At 45.8% G+C, this 14675-nt stretch overlaps 4 protein-coding genes across 5 annotated transcripts; 2 read left to right on the top strand and 2 right to left on the bottom strand.

Moving 5' to 3' along the window:
• Positions 1-391: 391 nt before the first annotated feature.
• Positions 392-4280, top strand: lrrc59 (leucine rich repeat containing 59). 2 transcript variants are annotated; one of them, XM_062414306.1, is made up of 8 exons: positions 392-549; positions 664-766; positions 1525-1584; positions 1830-1988; positions 2222-2326; positions 2413-2485; positions 2756-2947; positions 3031-4280. In XM_062414306.1, the coding sequence occupies exons 2-8, from the start codon at positions 665-667 to the stop codon at positions 3309-3311; spliced, it is 972 nt and encodes a 323-aa protein (XP_062270290.1). In that variant the 5' UTR covers positions 392-549; position 664; the 3' UTR covers positions 3312-4280. The 2 variants fall into 2 exon arrangements, with proteins under 2 accessions (XP_062270290.1, XP_062270289.1); XM_062414305.1 differs by having other exon boundaries at positions 3028-4280.
• On the bottom strand, positions 4120-6498 carry nat9 (N-acetyltransferase 9 (GCN5-related, putative)). Its single transcript, XM_062414307.1, has 6 exons — positions 6321-6498; positions 5760-5869; positions 5366-5506; positions 5184-5243; positions 5004-5098; positions 4120-4916 (listed from the first exon to the last, which is right to left on the bottom strand). The coding sequence occupies exons 1-6, from the start codon at positions 6395-6397 to the stop codon at positions 4767-4769; spliced, it is 633 nt and encodes a 210-aa protein (XP_062270291.1). The 5' UTR covers positions 6398-6498; the 3' UTR covers positions 4120-4766.
• Positions 6499-6854: 356 nt separating this feature from the next.
• On the bottom strand, positions 6855-9587 carry syt15 (synaptotagmin XV). The gene is made up of 8 exons (XM_062414328.1): positions 9435-9587; positions 9147-9339; positions 8864-9003; positions 8082-8374; positions 7806-7973; positions 7418-7526; positions 7131-7316; positions 6855-7034 (listed from the first exon to the last, which is right to left on the bottom strand). Exons 1-8 carry the CDS (start codon positions 9439-9441, stop codon positions 6895-6897), a joined length of 1236 nt encoding a protein of 411 aa, XP_062270312.1. The 5' UTR covers positions 9442-9587; the 3' UTR covers positions 6855-6894.
• A 1409-nt stretch (positions 9588-10996) lies between these two features.
• LOC133931608 (uncharacterized) lies at positions 10997-14474 on the top strand. Its single transcript, XM_062378519.1, has 2 exons — positions 10997-11120; positions 12169-14474. Exon 2 carries the CDS (start codon positions 12181-12183, stop codon positions 14221-14223), a length of 2043 nt encoding a protein of 680 aa, XP_062234503.1. The 5' UTR covers positions 10997-11120; positions 12169-12180; the 3' UTR covers positions 14224-14474.
• The last annotated feature ends 201 nt before the right edge of the window (positions 14475-14675 follow it).

The following is a 14675-nucleotide window of genomic DNA, read 5'->3' as shown; positions in this document are numbered from 1 at the left end:
TATATAGATGCATTATAAAACCGCTTTTATTTTATGTAATCTTAATGACTTACAATAAGTGCATTCAACAATGAGGGAACAAACCCAGAGCAACAAGAATCAAGTAATCCAAACTATAAGTTATAAATGTAAGTGCTACTAAACTCTATTTATTATTTATTTAAACACTAGAGGTGACGGTGGTTTAGTTAGACATCATCTTTTTAACCACGGTGTAGTTGGAATTAAATATTAAATAATATGGATATTTGTCATGTGATTTGAAGCCTAATAAACTTTTAATTCTTTAAAATAATTATCATTATTTAACAATCTATCAGTAAAGTTATTTCACAGAGTATCGGTACGGCCCCTGTGTGGAGTTCTCCTCCGGGGCTGCAGGGGGCACTGCTGGCCGCCGCTCCTCTTCTCCGTGGTCCAAGCAGTGACGTGTATCTCCATTGAGACAGAATCAGCTCGGTTCGCAGCTCAAACTTTCTTCGTCTCCAGAAGCTGCTCGGCTCGATTCTCCTCCTTCCTTCCTCGACCGTGTGGCGGCTTCAGAACCAGGTGAGCAGGGGGCTCGGTTCCCAGGGCAGGGGCGACGGTTCCCCCGGTGGTTAAAGTTGTGTCCCCCGGTGTGTGTGTCTGTCCCTGAAGTGTCTCCTCCTGTCAAACCCGCAGGATGAGTAAAAGCAGCCGAGTGTTGAACCTGAGGGACAAAGTCAGCGGGAACGAGGTGGACCTGAGCCTGTGTAACCTCACCGAGGTCCCGGTCCGAGAGCTGGTGAGTGTCGGGGGCTGCAGCCCAGGAAACCGGCCCCAAACCGGTCCTATAGCGGTCCTACAACAGTCCCACACCGGTCCTAGAGCGGTCCTATACCAGTTCCACACCGTTTCTATACCGGTCCCATACCAGTTCCGCACAGATCCTATATCGGGACTTAACCGGTCCCATACCAGTTCCATACCGGTCCTATACCGTTCCTATACCAGTCCAACACCGTTCCTATACCGGTCCAACACCAGTAACATACCGGCCCTATACCAGTTCCACACCAGTTCCACACCAGTCCTATACCGTTCCTATACCAGACTGATCACATGTTCAAATACTTGCAGTTACACAGTGGAGCAGAGTAACGAAGTACATTTACTCCAGTTCACTGTACTTTATACTTGTGCAGTTTATTCCAGATGTTGCCTGTTTGTTTTTTTCTCACTTCATCGATCTCACTGCAGTCCTCAGTTACTTCAATTTAACGAGTCCAAAATGTTAGTATATCATTAAAGCAGTGCACATTTTATGTTACTGTACTCATTCAGTTGTCATTTGATCGACGGTGGACGTCGATGTAGAAATCCATCAAACCTGTGTTTCAGTTAAAGTTCTTGAAAACATCAGGAACCTGCAAATTAGGTATAAAGCTCATATGGAAGATTTACCACCAGCATCCAACAAAGAGTTGAGAAGGGAGAACGTTTTTGAGGATGTTGAGGAAATGAAATGTGTTAATGAACTTGTGTTGTGATTTGTCTCTGCAGGCTTTATTCCCCAAAGTGACTATTGTGGACTTGTCCTGCAACAACATCACGTCCCTCCCTGTGAGTATGAACACAACCCTACACACCTGGGACGCAACCTCTTCATATTCCATTCTGTTTCAGTCTTAAAGAAGTGAAGTCTGGTTTTATAGTGTAGATTTTGATGTTTGTTAAATTGAGATTAATGTGAGTTTCAGTCAGTTTCTTTAAGTCTCTCTGGTACTTCAGTAAATTCTGGGAACAACCGCCTCTAACATCCTGTTTCAGTTTGTTTCTCACTCTTCATCCGTTTCCTTTTCGCGCAGCCAGAGTTCTGCAACCTGACCCACCTCATCAAGCTGGATCTGAGCAAAAACCAGCTGACCTGTTTGCCAGACGACCTGGGGAACCTGGTGTACCTTCAACATCTGGATCTGTACAACAACAAGTTGAATGTTCTGCCCGTCAGCTTCTCCCAGCTCAGGGTGAGAGACCACAAGTTTATTTGTATAGTTTTGATATGACAATCTGGATTAGAAGATCGATAACACTCTCATATCTGTACAGTAATCTAACAAACATCTAACTTTGTGTCTTTAATGGTAAATACTTGGTGATCTACTTGAACTAGTGCTGATTATTCCTGATATATTTTATTGCTCTGCTCGTCTTCAACAACATGAAGTGTGATGTGGCTTCTTTGTTTTTAATTCTCCAGAGTCTGAGGTGGTTGGATCTGAAGGACAACCCTCTGGAGGCCGGCCTGGCCAAGGCAGCAGGAGACTGTCTGGACGAGAAACAGTGCAAACAATGTTCCATCAAGGTGACGGAGAAATGCAGAGTTCAATCATCCAGGTCACACGTTAGTACTTCAAACTAAAAGTCTGTTCTTCTTCTTCTTTTCTCCAGGTTCTGCAGCACATGAGAGAGATTCAGGACGAGGTGGACCGCGCTCGAGAGAAGCGTCTTCTAAGGGAAAAAGGTTTGTGCCGGGAAATCTTTTTATTTGGTCCTTGAAATAAAGTCAAGACAAATTGTGTAACTGTATTTCGATCAATAGATTTTTATAACAAACCTTAAATAATCACAATTGTAAGTTTTAACTGCCCCCTTAATTAAATATAAAATAGTATATGCTAGAGAATATTGACTCAATCTAATTTTCCAATAAAAATGTCATTTCTCATGTGAATAATATCGTTTAGTGAGAACATGTGATGTTCATGTGTCTGATTTTACCCCCCCCCATCAGAGTTGGAGAGGAAGCGAGAGGTGAAGCAGAGGGAGCGGGAGGCCAAGGAGAAGGAGGTGCGTAAACGAGAGAAGGCGGAGGAGAAGGAGAAGAGGAGGAAAGAGTACAACACTCAGAAGGCGGCCGCAGCTGCAAAGGAACAACAGAAGAAGAAGAGCGAGGAGAAGAAGAAAAGGAACGGACAGGCAGCAGGTGAGGACAATTATAGACTTTTAATTAGTGTAGTTGACTTTCTTAATATTGTGTGTAACTTGACACTCGTTGTATCTCAGCAGATAAAAAGGTTGTCGTGATATCGGCTCCTAAACCTCGACGTTCTCTCATTGGCCTCCTGTTCAAACTCCTCCTCCTGCTGCTGCTGGGATTGGCCGGAGTCGCCGCCGCCTGCCAGCTGACCGACCTGAAGAAGGAGGACGTGTGCGTGCCGATCAACATCGCCGTGGCCGACGGCCTCAACTGGGCCAAAGAGCAGGAGGGCGTGGTCAGACAACTGGTGCACAACCTGTCGTCTGCTGCGAAGGAGTTTCTTGAATCCACGCAAACGTCCAAGAACTAAAAAAACCTGAGAGAAACATGCAAACTGACACCTGCAGGTTTTCAGCTCACCTATGAATCCTGGGATCTTCTTTTTTTTTTTTTTTATACGCTGAAATCATGATTTTCTTTCAGATGGGCAACCCTGCATCCTCTCACCCTGTTGGAGGGGAGGGGAAGACAGAAAGGGGGACGGACAAATGTGTTAAAATCGTCTTAAATTCCTATGGAATTGTTGTCGCGCTTGTATCCTCTTTGTACTACAGCATGTTTTTAAATGTCCGGTGGCCCTGTCCGCTGCACTGGAGCTACGTGTCCACTGCCAGTCAGAGTTGTACCTGCGCCAGTCGGTGTCAGACTGTGTGAATGTAGAGCTCCGACCTTCACAAAAGCTTTATAGTCTAACATCAGTGGAAGCAGCTAAAGCAACGTTGAACCAAACTGATGCACCAGTAGATAAGATCTCAACATGAAAATATATCGCATTTGACCGATGTCTGATATTGATCCTGAAAATCTGGTATCAGTCTGGTGCTGGATGAACTTCCTTTTCACTGGATGAACTTCCTGTCCACCATACTAAATTTCAAAAACGTTTTGCATGAGTTTGCCCTCTAGCTTGAAATCATCCTTGTTTGATCAAATCATGCTTCACACTGTATTTTCCCCACTTCCCCTCTGTCACAGTTTTTCTGTTGTTCAACCTATCACACTCCCTACCCATCATTTCTCAATATCCAGAAACCCATAAGCAAATGCATCACTCGAATCTCAGCTGCAGGATAAACTTGACCTGATTTGTTCTTTAAGGGGAATCACTTGAAAAAATAGCGGATACAGAGGTTTTTATTTAACATCTAAAATGAATAAATGAAATACCGTGGACGGATTACTTCCCTTTTTCTTTTGGTTTCAGTTGCTGATTTCTGAAATCGCTGCCTCTGTACAGCTTCATCGTCGGCGTCATTAAATGGCTTTTGCACAGCAAGAATCACATTTGTCAAGTTTGTCTTTTTGTTGTTTGTGTGTCGCCTGATGCTGCAGTTTGGAAGAACATGAAACACAAACATGTTACAAGAGATAAAAATGGAAACGCCTCTTTTTCCTACATGATTTTCCTTTTTAAAATCAGATTGCAAAACATAGTCATGGAATAATAACGTGCAAGTACAATACTGTTGTGAGCACATAGTGCAACTGGTACATCCAAGCAGAGAGGGAGAAGGAGAATATATTCTGAAGTAAACGATGCAGTAGAAGTCCCAGCACCTTGAAACTATGTTGAGTACTTTCAGTAAATGTACTCGGTTACCTCTGCAGGGTTTTGAGGAATCATAGTGTTACAGACAAGACACATAGAGCGAGACATTAAATAAAGGACTGTGCTGCATGTGTTTGAAGCAAACATCTGTTTTCAGTCTGGCGTGTCTCCGGGTGTTTCCTTCACAGCAGGAAGTCTTTGAGACGTCTTCACGTGTCACTGTGAGACCAGCTCCTGTCTGTCCCTGCAGGCCTGTGTGTAGTCCCTCTCCTTCATGAAGGCCGTCTCGTCCAGCAGCCTCGTCCGCACGGCCTCGTCCACCGTCATCTCCAGGGTCACCTCTTTGAACACCTTACACACCGACACCTGCAACACACACAAACACACACCTTGTTTACATCCACTAGCTCTGTCACTGTGGTGTTCACAGCCGGAGCAGGCGAGTCTCCTTACCTCCTGAAAGTGAAGTTTCTTGAACATGTCCACGCTGACCTCGTTGTCCAGCCCGATTTTCGCTTGAAACTTCTTGACCCCGAGTTTGGTGACACCTAGTGGGAGACAACACACAGTGACTGAGTCAGAATCAAACCAGAGTTCAATCTGAAGTGATTTAAAACTTCTGCGGCTGCTCACCGTAACTCATCATCATCCGTGTCACCTCCTTCCCGAGGCCCCGCCCTCTGTAACTGGCCTCTGGTAAAAAATAAAACTTGATCAGATTCAGCATCAGGGACATTTTGTGCCGGAATGTATTTTTCAGTTGTTGACAGGTAAAACAGGCAGATTTAAGACATTCCATGACATTAACAGTTCACCTGCAATCATGATCTCCAGCTCAGCCAAGGACGGGTCCGTGGGGTCCGTCAGGAAGATGTTGACGTCTCCTAGCATGCACTGCTCCTCCTCGACGGCGGGGTCCGTCCACAGCTGCTTGTCCAGGATGATGAACGTGCACTCTGGCACAAACAAAGAAAACCAAATTAAAAACTGCTTTTCCTTCAGGAACTTTAATCCAAGATAATAGACTGTCTTAAAAACTGATAAAAAGCTATTTAACTTTGGTTTGAAGCAAAAACACGCAACTATAAATTGGCGGTAACTAAAATATGACAATAGCCTGGTGGCTACGGGTCATAACCCACTGATTCTGTTTGTAATTATAAAAGCTGATATTATTTTCTTGCACATGAAAGACAGACGCCTCCTCACTGTCGCCGTCCTCCCTCCAGCTCCTCTGCATGGCGTGCTCCTGCTCCAGGGTCAGCGGCTCGGAGGCGGTCAGCTGCTGCAGCTCAGGAGACTTCATCCACTCGTGATACCTGAGAACAGCAGAGAGCAACTGGATCAGAAACAAGTTAAACATGAAGCTTCTGTCTGATCCACCGCTGCTGGTTTGACTGGAAACACAATGGCGTCACTGGTTGCTCCCATGGGAATGATGAGTGTTGCTGTGGAATCAGCTGTTTTTGTCTGTGAAGCACTTTGTAAACCTGCTTTATAAATGAATATTATTATTATTATTATTATTAGTAGAGGATTGAAGGTTAAATGAAGAAAGTCAAATCATTCAAACTCTCCTCTAAGAAGAAGACAAATAATAGCAGAAGAAATGGCTGAATAAAGACTGTTATTGTTATTATTATATATAATACATATGTTATTGTTCTCATATGATTGAAGGTTGAAGTCAGATGTTTACAGGATCAATTCAAACTCGAAGATGATTAGAAGTAATAACAGATGTAACGAGAGTAAACAGAGCCTCGTTACCTGGACACGTGGTTCTCATTGTAGGGAACCAGCAGGACTCTGGGTCCCTCCAGTGAAATGTTCTCGTTTATCTTCATGACGTCTCATCAACATTAAATCCTCTGAAAACTGTTTTTAACTCTTTAACACGTTGACAACACTTCCTGGTTCCTCACTCGCTGCTTGAAAACTGCAGCTGCTCGCACCGACACACCGGAGGAGAGCGCCACCTGCTGGACAAAACGTAACTTTACCTGTGGAGCTTCTAGAAGAGAATCAACAATGAAAACACATTTCAGTTAAACTCACTGAATTATTCTGAATGCAGGTGAGTTAATTAAGATTTGGTAATTCTCTTGATTGATATGATTGATCTTTCGAATAAGACAGGAAGAGATTTGTAAACTAAGTTGCAGTAAATTTATTAAAACTGAAAGTCCGAGCTGTGACTCTGAAGTTTCTGGTCCCTCGACAGATCAGGTGTCAGTTCCATGGGTGTTTCAAAGATTGAGCTTAGAGGGAAGTTTGGAAAATAATGAAGAATATGATTCATACTTTAAAACAAAACATTTTTTATTAATTCATCACACATGTGCTAAGTGGCCCTGGTCAGTCGGTGCCACAGCCTGACGGGCTCCTGTGGCGTGTTCACCATGTCCATCCAGTGCTGCAGCTGTTGGCCCCTGGCGTACATGAAGGGCCCCAGAACCAGAACTCCCAGAAGGACCGGAGGCTCTGGGATGAAACATTTACACATGAGCAGAGTGAAAACACCTCAAATAACAAGGTAAAATCTAAAGGTTCCTGTTATGCACCGGGTTGACCTCTCACCTGAGGGGACGTCGGTCGGCTGCTGCAGCTGGAAGCTCAGACAGGCCTCGTCCAGGTGCTGCACGCGGAGTTTAAAGGTCATCCGGTGGTTGAAGTGCGGCTGTGCGTTGTCTCCTGTCACCGCACGGCTGCGCTTCATCTTCACAACCAGAGTGTGTATCTGTAAACTCACCTGGACACACACACCTGCGACGACACACACACACGACACACGACACATTCTCAGATCCATGGTCGTGTTTTATCGATGGAGGTTTTTTTTTTAATGGATTTGGTCAAATGTCTACCTTCGTCTGTGAGCACCTGCAGGCCGCGAGCTCTGAGAACCACCACAGAGAGGCGCTGCAGAGTCGGACTGTAACTGAGGGATATCTGCACATCACCCAACTCTGAACACTGGGAGAGATGAAGATGAGCAACTATGAGTGAGTGTGTATGTGTGTGTGTGTGTGTGTGTGTGTGTGTGTAGAAGGACGACACATTCATTCAGATATTAAGCTTGAACATCCGGGATACAGGTGCGGCCATCTTGTGCTCTTGCTTTCATTTGGAGCCAATCAGGAGATCGTATTTACATGGAGGCCGTTGTATGTGACCTGCCACCAGGGGGCAGTCAAGACTATTTGGCTTCACTTTCGAGGTGTCGTCCATCTCAAACAGGTACATGTCGTTTACCTGTGTGTCCTCCTCGGCCTCCAGGTCTCTCCACAGAACCCGTCCGGCCCGACCCAGCTCGCCCTCCAGAGGGAGCAGCACCCTGCCCACCGCGTGGCGTTTCCCGTCCTGCTCCACGCTCAACACACACACACTCAGGATGCTCCGAGGAACACACACTCCCGACACCTGAGAACCAAACAAACTTTACCAAAAGAAAAAATGACGAAACTAAATCTACAACAAACATATTTTTAAAACAGATGAGAAGTTTTGGACGACAATTGGATTCCTCACCTGGAAGATGAAGCAGTCGTTGAACTCGGGGTCGGGCCCCATGCCGCGGGCCTTGGCCTGGCGAGGCCGCCGGTCGTCAGGAAGCAGCCGGAGCTCCACCAGCGTGATGTTTCCGTGAAAACGAGGCGGGACGTTGCCCAGACGGAACAACGTGACCATGAGCTGCTCGCTGCTGCGTCGGTACTCCACAGAGAAGCAGAGGCGGGTGGCCATGCCGGGCGGAGGAGCCACCACCTCCTTTAGAGGAGGAACCGAGTAGAGGCCGGCGAGAAGCGTCCCCACCGGATACAAACCTGAGGGAGGCCGATGGAAAATATGAGGAATGAACACAAGGCTGCAACTAAAGATTATTATTAGTTAATATGCAGATTATTCCCTTAATTGATTATCTAGTCGTTAAAGGTCCCCTAAAAACTTCCCATAGTTCAAAGTGACCTGAGCTCCAATCAAAACTTAAAATGCTGAATAAAAGTTTAGTATGACAAAGAAAAAGCATAACATATTGACATTTGAGAATCTGGAACCAATAAAAAACAGTAAAATGATCAATTATCTACTAAAATAGTTTGTTGAATAACAAGGATTTGTTTTAAAATCAATGTGATTGACTTTCAACTTAAAAATTACTTTCAGGTAATTTGTAATATCATTTATCAAGGGTCTGATAGTCACCTCACCACTTTGATCTATCACTGATAGATCACAACAATTATTATCATAATGACATTGGCGTCTGCAGTCACTTCAATTTAAATTAAAATAAAAAGATAATAATGACCCACTCCTCACTGAGAGTGACCCTCGATGGGCCAGAATGTCGCGCTGCGTCTTCATCTCCACCTCCTCTTCCTCCTCCGTCTTCACTTCACCACGAGTTTGTGTCGTGAAGCGAGGAGGCAAAGTGAACGGGATCTCACTGGGCCTGAGGAAAAGGAACCAAGTTTACTGAATTACTAAGTTTTATAACAATTGCTTTATACACTTTTTTACCTCTACGTTTATCTAAGTTATGAGTTACTTTGCAGATTCTGATCAATTGTAAAACCAAAGCTGTGTGTTACTGACGTGGTCCATGAGCACGGAGACACCTGGATGACGGGAGCAGAGCCGGATGGGACTGAAGGAACTGGGGACGGCAGCTCCTGGTAAAGACTCTGGACCTTCTTCTTCCTCCTCCACCGGCAGAACCACAGCAGAGCCAGCAGCAGCAGCGTCAGGAGGCCGAGAGACAGACCGACAGCCAACAGGGCAACCCGGTCTGACCCAACACCAACACAAACACACACACAAACACAACACATCAACGAGCAGGATGAGACACAGATGTTGAATCTCATCTAGTTCAGTGTTTACCTGCCATGGAGGAGAACTTCTTATTAAATCAGCTGGAGGGAGCTCTCTTCATCCGACAGCCCTAGGATTATCTTCCACCATTAGTCATGAAAGTGAGTCTGTTGTAGCGAGTCTGTGTGTAACCGTGTGTGTAGAGTTTGGTTATGGGTGAGGAGAGCCGAGCGAGTACGACACATCTGGAGGATTCCCACCGTGTCAGGCTCTTATCTGGTTCTTGTTTTCATAAACCATTAAAGGACCACAGACTCTAGCTGGTTTAGGATGTTCTGAACCGTTAGTTTATTAGTTTTTCACAGTTAAATACAACAATTTACAAACAGTTCACTGGATTAGAACATCATGTATCAAGCCACATGGAGGAAATGTTGGTAATAAAGAAGAACAGAATAATTACAGGTCAAGAAAAGAAGATAATAAAAATGGAATATAATTAAAGTACAGAAGAGAGAACACAAAAATAAGAGGAGTAGTCATATTCTAATAATATATATATATATATATATATATTAAACTTTTAAAGTGAAGGTTATTGCTGTTGCATTGGATTTTATTTCACGGCCACAAACCCAGGTGCTGATTAATCTTGAGTCAGCTGCTCCTGAACCTTCATCCCAATCCTATAGAGAAACTAAGGGTCATTATTTGTGTTTAAAGGTTTAATTCATTACTTATTTCCCACTGTGCATATGGTCTATAATCCTGAATAATTACCAGGTATTCATTTACACACAGAAAGCCCCTGACCAGGTGAACTGGTTCCTGGACTCTGTGTGTGTGTACAGACCATATTTACCACATTGTCTGTACAACTGTGAACTTACATAAGACACATTCCACAGAGCGTGGGAGAAACGGCTCAACTCACAGTATACTTTATCCTCAGGGGCCGAAAACAGGATAATCTGACTGTGACAGGAGAAAAGAAAAGATCAAAGAGAAGTCCACAAAAAAATAAAACCGTGTGGATCATCTCCAACTGAGATAAAAACCTCAAAGCAATTTTAAAATCACTTTGAAATATGTAAAGATTCACTTTACACAAAGTATCATACAGACATTCTCGGTCCCCAGATGATGAACCTTTGTCATTTATAAGATCACTGACTCGTCTAAACTTTAACTCGTCCAACTTTATGATCAACTTCTTTTCTGTGTTGTTTTATAAAGTTACATATAATCCGTCTCGTGAGCGTGTGCATATCCACATACATGTAGATTGACTCCTCTGACCACTGACCTGGAATCATTAGCCTCTCACTGTGGTTTCACTGACACACATGCACACACACACTCACTCTGCTCACAGATTGGACGGCGGCTAACGAGATCACGGTTAATCCTCGGAGCCGAAAGCCAAGTAGTGACCCCCCCCCCCCCCCTATCTCACGCACACACATGCACACACGTCCGTAACAAGGAGAAATCCTCATATTCACCACAACTTTAACACGAGGCCCGGCTCTGTGTCAGTGGACGGAGCAGGAGGCCCAAGCTGAGGAGAGGTCTAGAGGGGGGGAGAAAAGGGAGGTGAATGTGTTTGGTGAGGGGGGGGGGGAGATACAGGACAGGTGATCTTCTTAAGGAGTGAGGGAGGAAGAGAGCGAGAAATGACGGGAGGAAGAAGTGACGCCGTTTAGCACCACCTGTTCTGAAGAGGGCAAAACGCCACGAGACGTGAACTTAAAGGTAACAGGTTATATTTCTCTTCTATCTGACAGATTCTACGTCCCTCTATGTGTCACATTAATGTCCTCACTGTGTTTCTATTGGTCAGAACAGGAGGTTTATTAGTTATTCTCGGTATCTGGAAGTCAATTGCGGTCAAATGGGACGAGGTCAGTTTGGGACAAAGGTTGATTAGAAAGTATGGTCGGTAGTTTTAACCTGAATATGGATTCATGTGGGATTTAATGCTTGAGCATCAACGATTTGAAATGTGGACGAACCGCAGAACTTTGTTTTAAAAAGACAAATACACAGAAGAGCTAAATCAGGCACAAGGTTGACTGTCACTCTCTATTAGAAGACGAGAATAAAACAAGTTAAGTGTTATTCTTCATATTCGTCTCTGTCCATTCTTTCCGTCTTCCTCTGTTTTTATTTTATTTTACTTTATTCGACCGAAATCCTGAAATGCTCTTTTAAATCCGTCTCAATCAATCTGCATTTTGTCTCAATAATCAAATTATCTGGATTGTGTAATCTCATTATGCTAATCTGTGAGTGCTTCTGAATGCGTGGGTGTGTGCGTGTCCATGCACGCACTGAGTGGAGGGGGGGTGCTCCAGAATAAAAAAGGACTGGGAAATAATAGAGGGATAATTTAAGAGTTTGGGAGCTACACTTCACTTTCTTGTAAAGATTTAGATGAGAAGAGTGATACGTCTAGAATATCTGTTTACTGCAGTAGATATGAAGCAGCAAAGCAGTTCTATTTAAACATGTGTATGATTAATGTGTAAAAGAAGTGGGTTATATGTGAGACAACTTCTTGATCCAGTAACTTTCTGAATACTCTGCTGGTTGCAAGACAAAATAATAATCAAAACAAGATGCTAAGCTAGCTGTTTCCAGTCTTCATGCTAAGCTAAGATAAATGTCAGTGGTTGTGTTTTTAAATTTCGGGGGAACATATACGAGTCTGGTGTCAATCTTCTCGTCTCACTCTCGCCATGAATGAGTGTGTGTTGTGAAAGAAGGAACAATTCACTAAAGGTTATGTCTGTCCTCACAGGTCGCTGCTGCCATGGCGAGGCCCGGGCGCCCTGTGTCTGAGAACTACCAGCCCATCTGTTGCTCGGTTAGTCAGTCGGGATCTTACTCCAGTGAGGCAGGGCTCATAGGCCTGGATGACGACAATGAACACGCCCCCATTTTCTCCATCTCTAAGAGCTCCATGGACATGGTCATGGCGCCGGGCCCCCCGCACAAGCGGGACCCGACCTGGACCAGGATGCACCTGAGACGCAGCTCCAGCGCCAACACGCACTCCGAGCAGAGCGCGGTGATGCTCCAGCAGCTGCATCCGAACATGTGGCAGCACGTCGGCTCCAAGCACAGCCACCAGTTGGCGCTCAGCACCCAGAACGTGAGCGTGCACAGCCCTTCCTTGCTCAGCGAGCGTCGGATCGGCAGCATGCAGCGGTGGAGCGGGTGCAGCGGCAGCACGTACAGCCGCAGCAGCACGCCAGAGACAATAGTGTGGAGAGGAGGCGCCTCACGCCCCTCGAGTCTCAGCCAGGAGGTGTTTTACTCCTCGACACCAGACTCTCTGACGTCCAAACTATCCTCTGCCCCAACCACACCCTCCCCGTTCACCTCCCCTCTCGGCTCCCCAACCTTAACACCTGTAGATCTTCTAAACTCGGCCTCGACCCTAACACTGACCCCGAATCAGGAAGAGGACTTAGTTGTATCCCCACATGCAACCTCACCGACATCGTCCCCCCCACAGGCTCACAACTCTTCACCCTTGTCCTCCAACTCCCCCAATCTCCCCCAGCTCTCCGACACAAAGGACGAGAGCCTGCTGGAGGATCATTTGCTCACTTTTCAATTCCCCTCCCTGAAACCCTCATCTGTTAGTTTAGCGGAAGGAAACGCAGATGGTGGGTCCCTCGTTGAGGACAAAGTAAAAGAGCTGCAGGATCCTGGAGGCCCACAGTTATCAGAGGGTGGTGAGGAAGCTGAGGAAATGTTCAGCTACATGACTCCTTCAGGAGAGGGACTAGAACCAGAAGGTGAACGAGACTCAGTCTGCCAACTTAAGCTGCCGTGGCAGCCGGGGGAAATCTGTCCAACACGAGGAGGATGGAGGTCGCCCCTGGTTTCTTCTTTGAGCGACTCAGGGTTGCGCGACTGCTGCAGGTGCAACTTGATCTCAAGAGAGGGCGCCACTAAGGGTCCGAGGGTGGAGGCGTTTAGGGAAGAAGGTACAATGACCTCACAGCCAGAGCTGGTCGACGCAGAGGTGCAGACGATCACTCCCATGGGCTCCTGGTGGGACCTCAAGAGACACACGTTCACCTCCCACATGGGCTCACACTCCCTCTTGGGCTCGCCACCCGGATCAAGGCTGAACTTGAAGACCTCCGTGGGGTCGAACTCAAACCTGGTGTCCCCGTCCTCCAGCATGTTCCCGGTCAGCAGCGAGGAGGGCGAGGAGGAAGGACAAAAAGACGACCCCAGGTGGGACATTACCTCTGTTTCCTCCCAAGATATGGAGAGGAGGAGGTCCTGTCTGAAGATCCAGGGAGAGGAGAGGGACGAGTTGGGCAGGAGGGGCAGCATGAAGCAGGTGCAGTGGGACGAGGACGGGATGACGTGGGACGTTCATGGAGCATCTGTTGACCCAGAGGTGCTGAGCACGGCCATACAGAAACATCTGGAGCTCCAGAACAGCCCACTTCCACAGATACGCTCCTCCAAGAAGAAGAAAGCTCCGAAGCCTCCTCTCATATCGAGCGTCATAAAGGCCATGGCCCCAGAACTGAATCCCAATGTGATCATTAGCGCAACCTGTACAGTGGAGGGTGAGAGTAAGGAGACGCAGGAGGAGGAGGAGACGAGAGGAGGAGCCAAAAGGGAGCAAGAGGCAGAAGGTCCTCGCAGGATCAGCAGAGCAGAGGGAGAATACATGAGAGAAGAGGAGGAGGTGTACGAGGAGGTCGGCTCGGGTCAGTCCAAGTCGCCATCGGTTGGGAGCACTCAGAGCCACAAGAGGAGTGTGATGAGGTCACTGAGGAGGCCCAGGTGGTGCGGAGGAGGCTCCAGAAAGATGGAGGACTGATCCAGGGGACGATTATGACTCCATTGATTATCTACAGATGATCGACTCTCAGTTTGCACAATCAACAAACTCTGAATGAAGCAGTTCTTACTCTCCTGATGTTGTCTCGACTTTATTTTCATTTTCTAAATGTAGAGATGCAATGTTAGAAAATGTTTTCCTTCACTCATGTCAAACTGTTTAGATGCATTTAGTGACGATTGCTTTCAGGTCAATTATGAAGAAAACTATCAATGCGTCTGTTCATGTGAATGTTTTTCTGATGTTTGTATTTCTGTTCTTCTGAATGTGCTGTAGCTGAAAACAGGAGAAGAAGCACAGCTGATGATAAACAGGTTTACTTGTAGTTACAATAATCTATATGAGTACTTCTCTGATCATTAAAGCATTTAAACCTTTTGAAGTAATAACACAAAATAAAAATAACCTTAATATGAGCAGAATATGTCTAT

Source organism: Platichthys flesus, chromosome 20, assembly GCF_949316205.1.
Source record: "Platichthys flesus chromosome 20, fPlaFle2.1, whole genome shotgun sequence".
NCBI lineage: Eukaryota > Metazoa > Chordata > Actinopteri > Pleuronectiformes > Pleuronectidae > Platichthys > Platichthys flesus.
The sequence above is the reverse complement of the archived record's forward strand: the minus strand, read 5'-3'. Positions and strand labels throughout refer to the sequence as shown.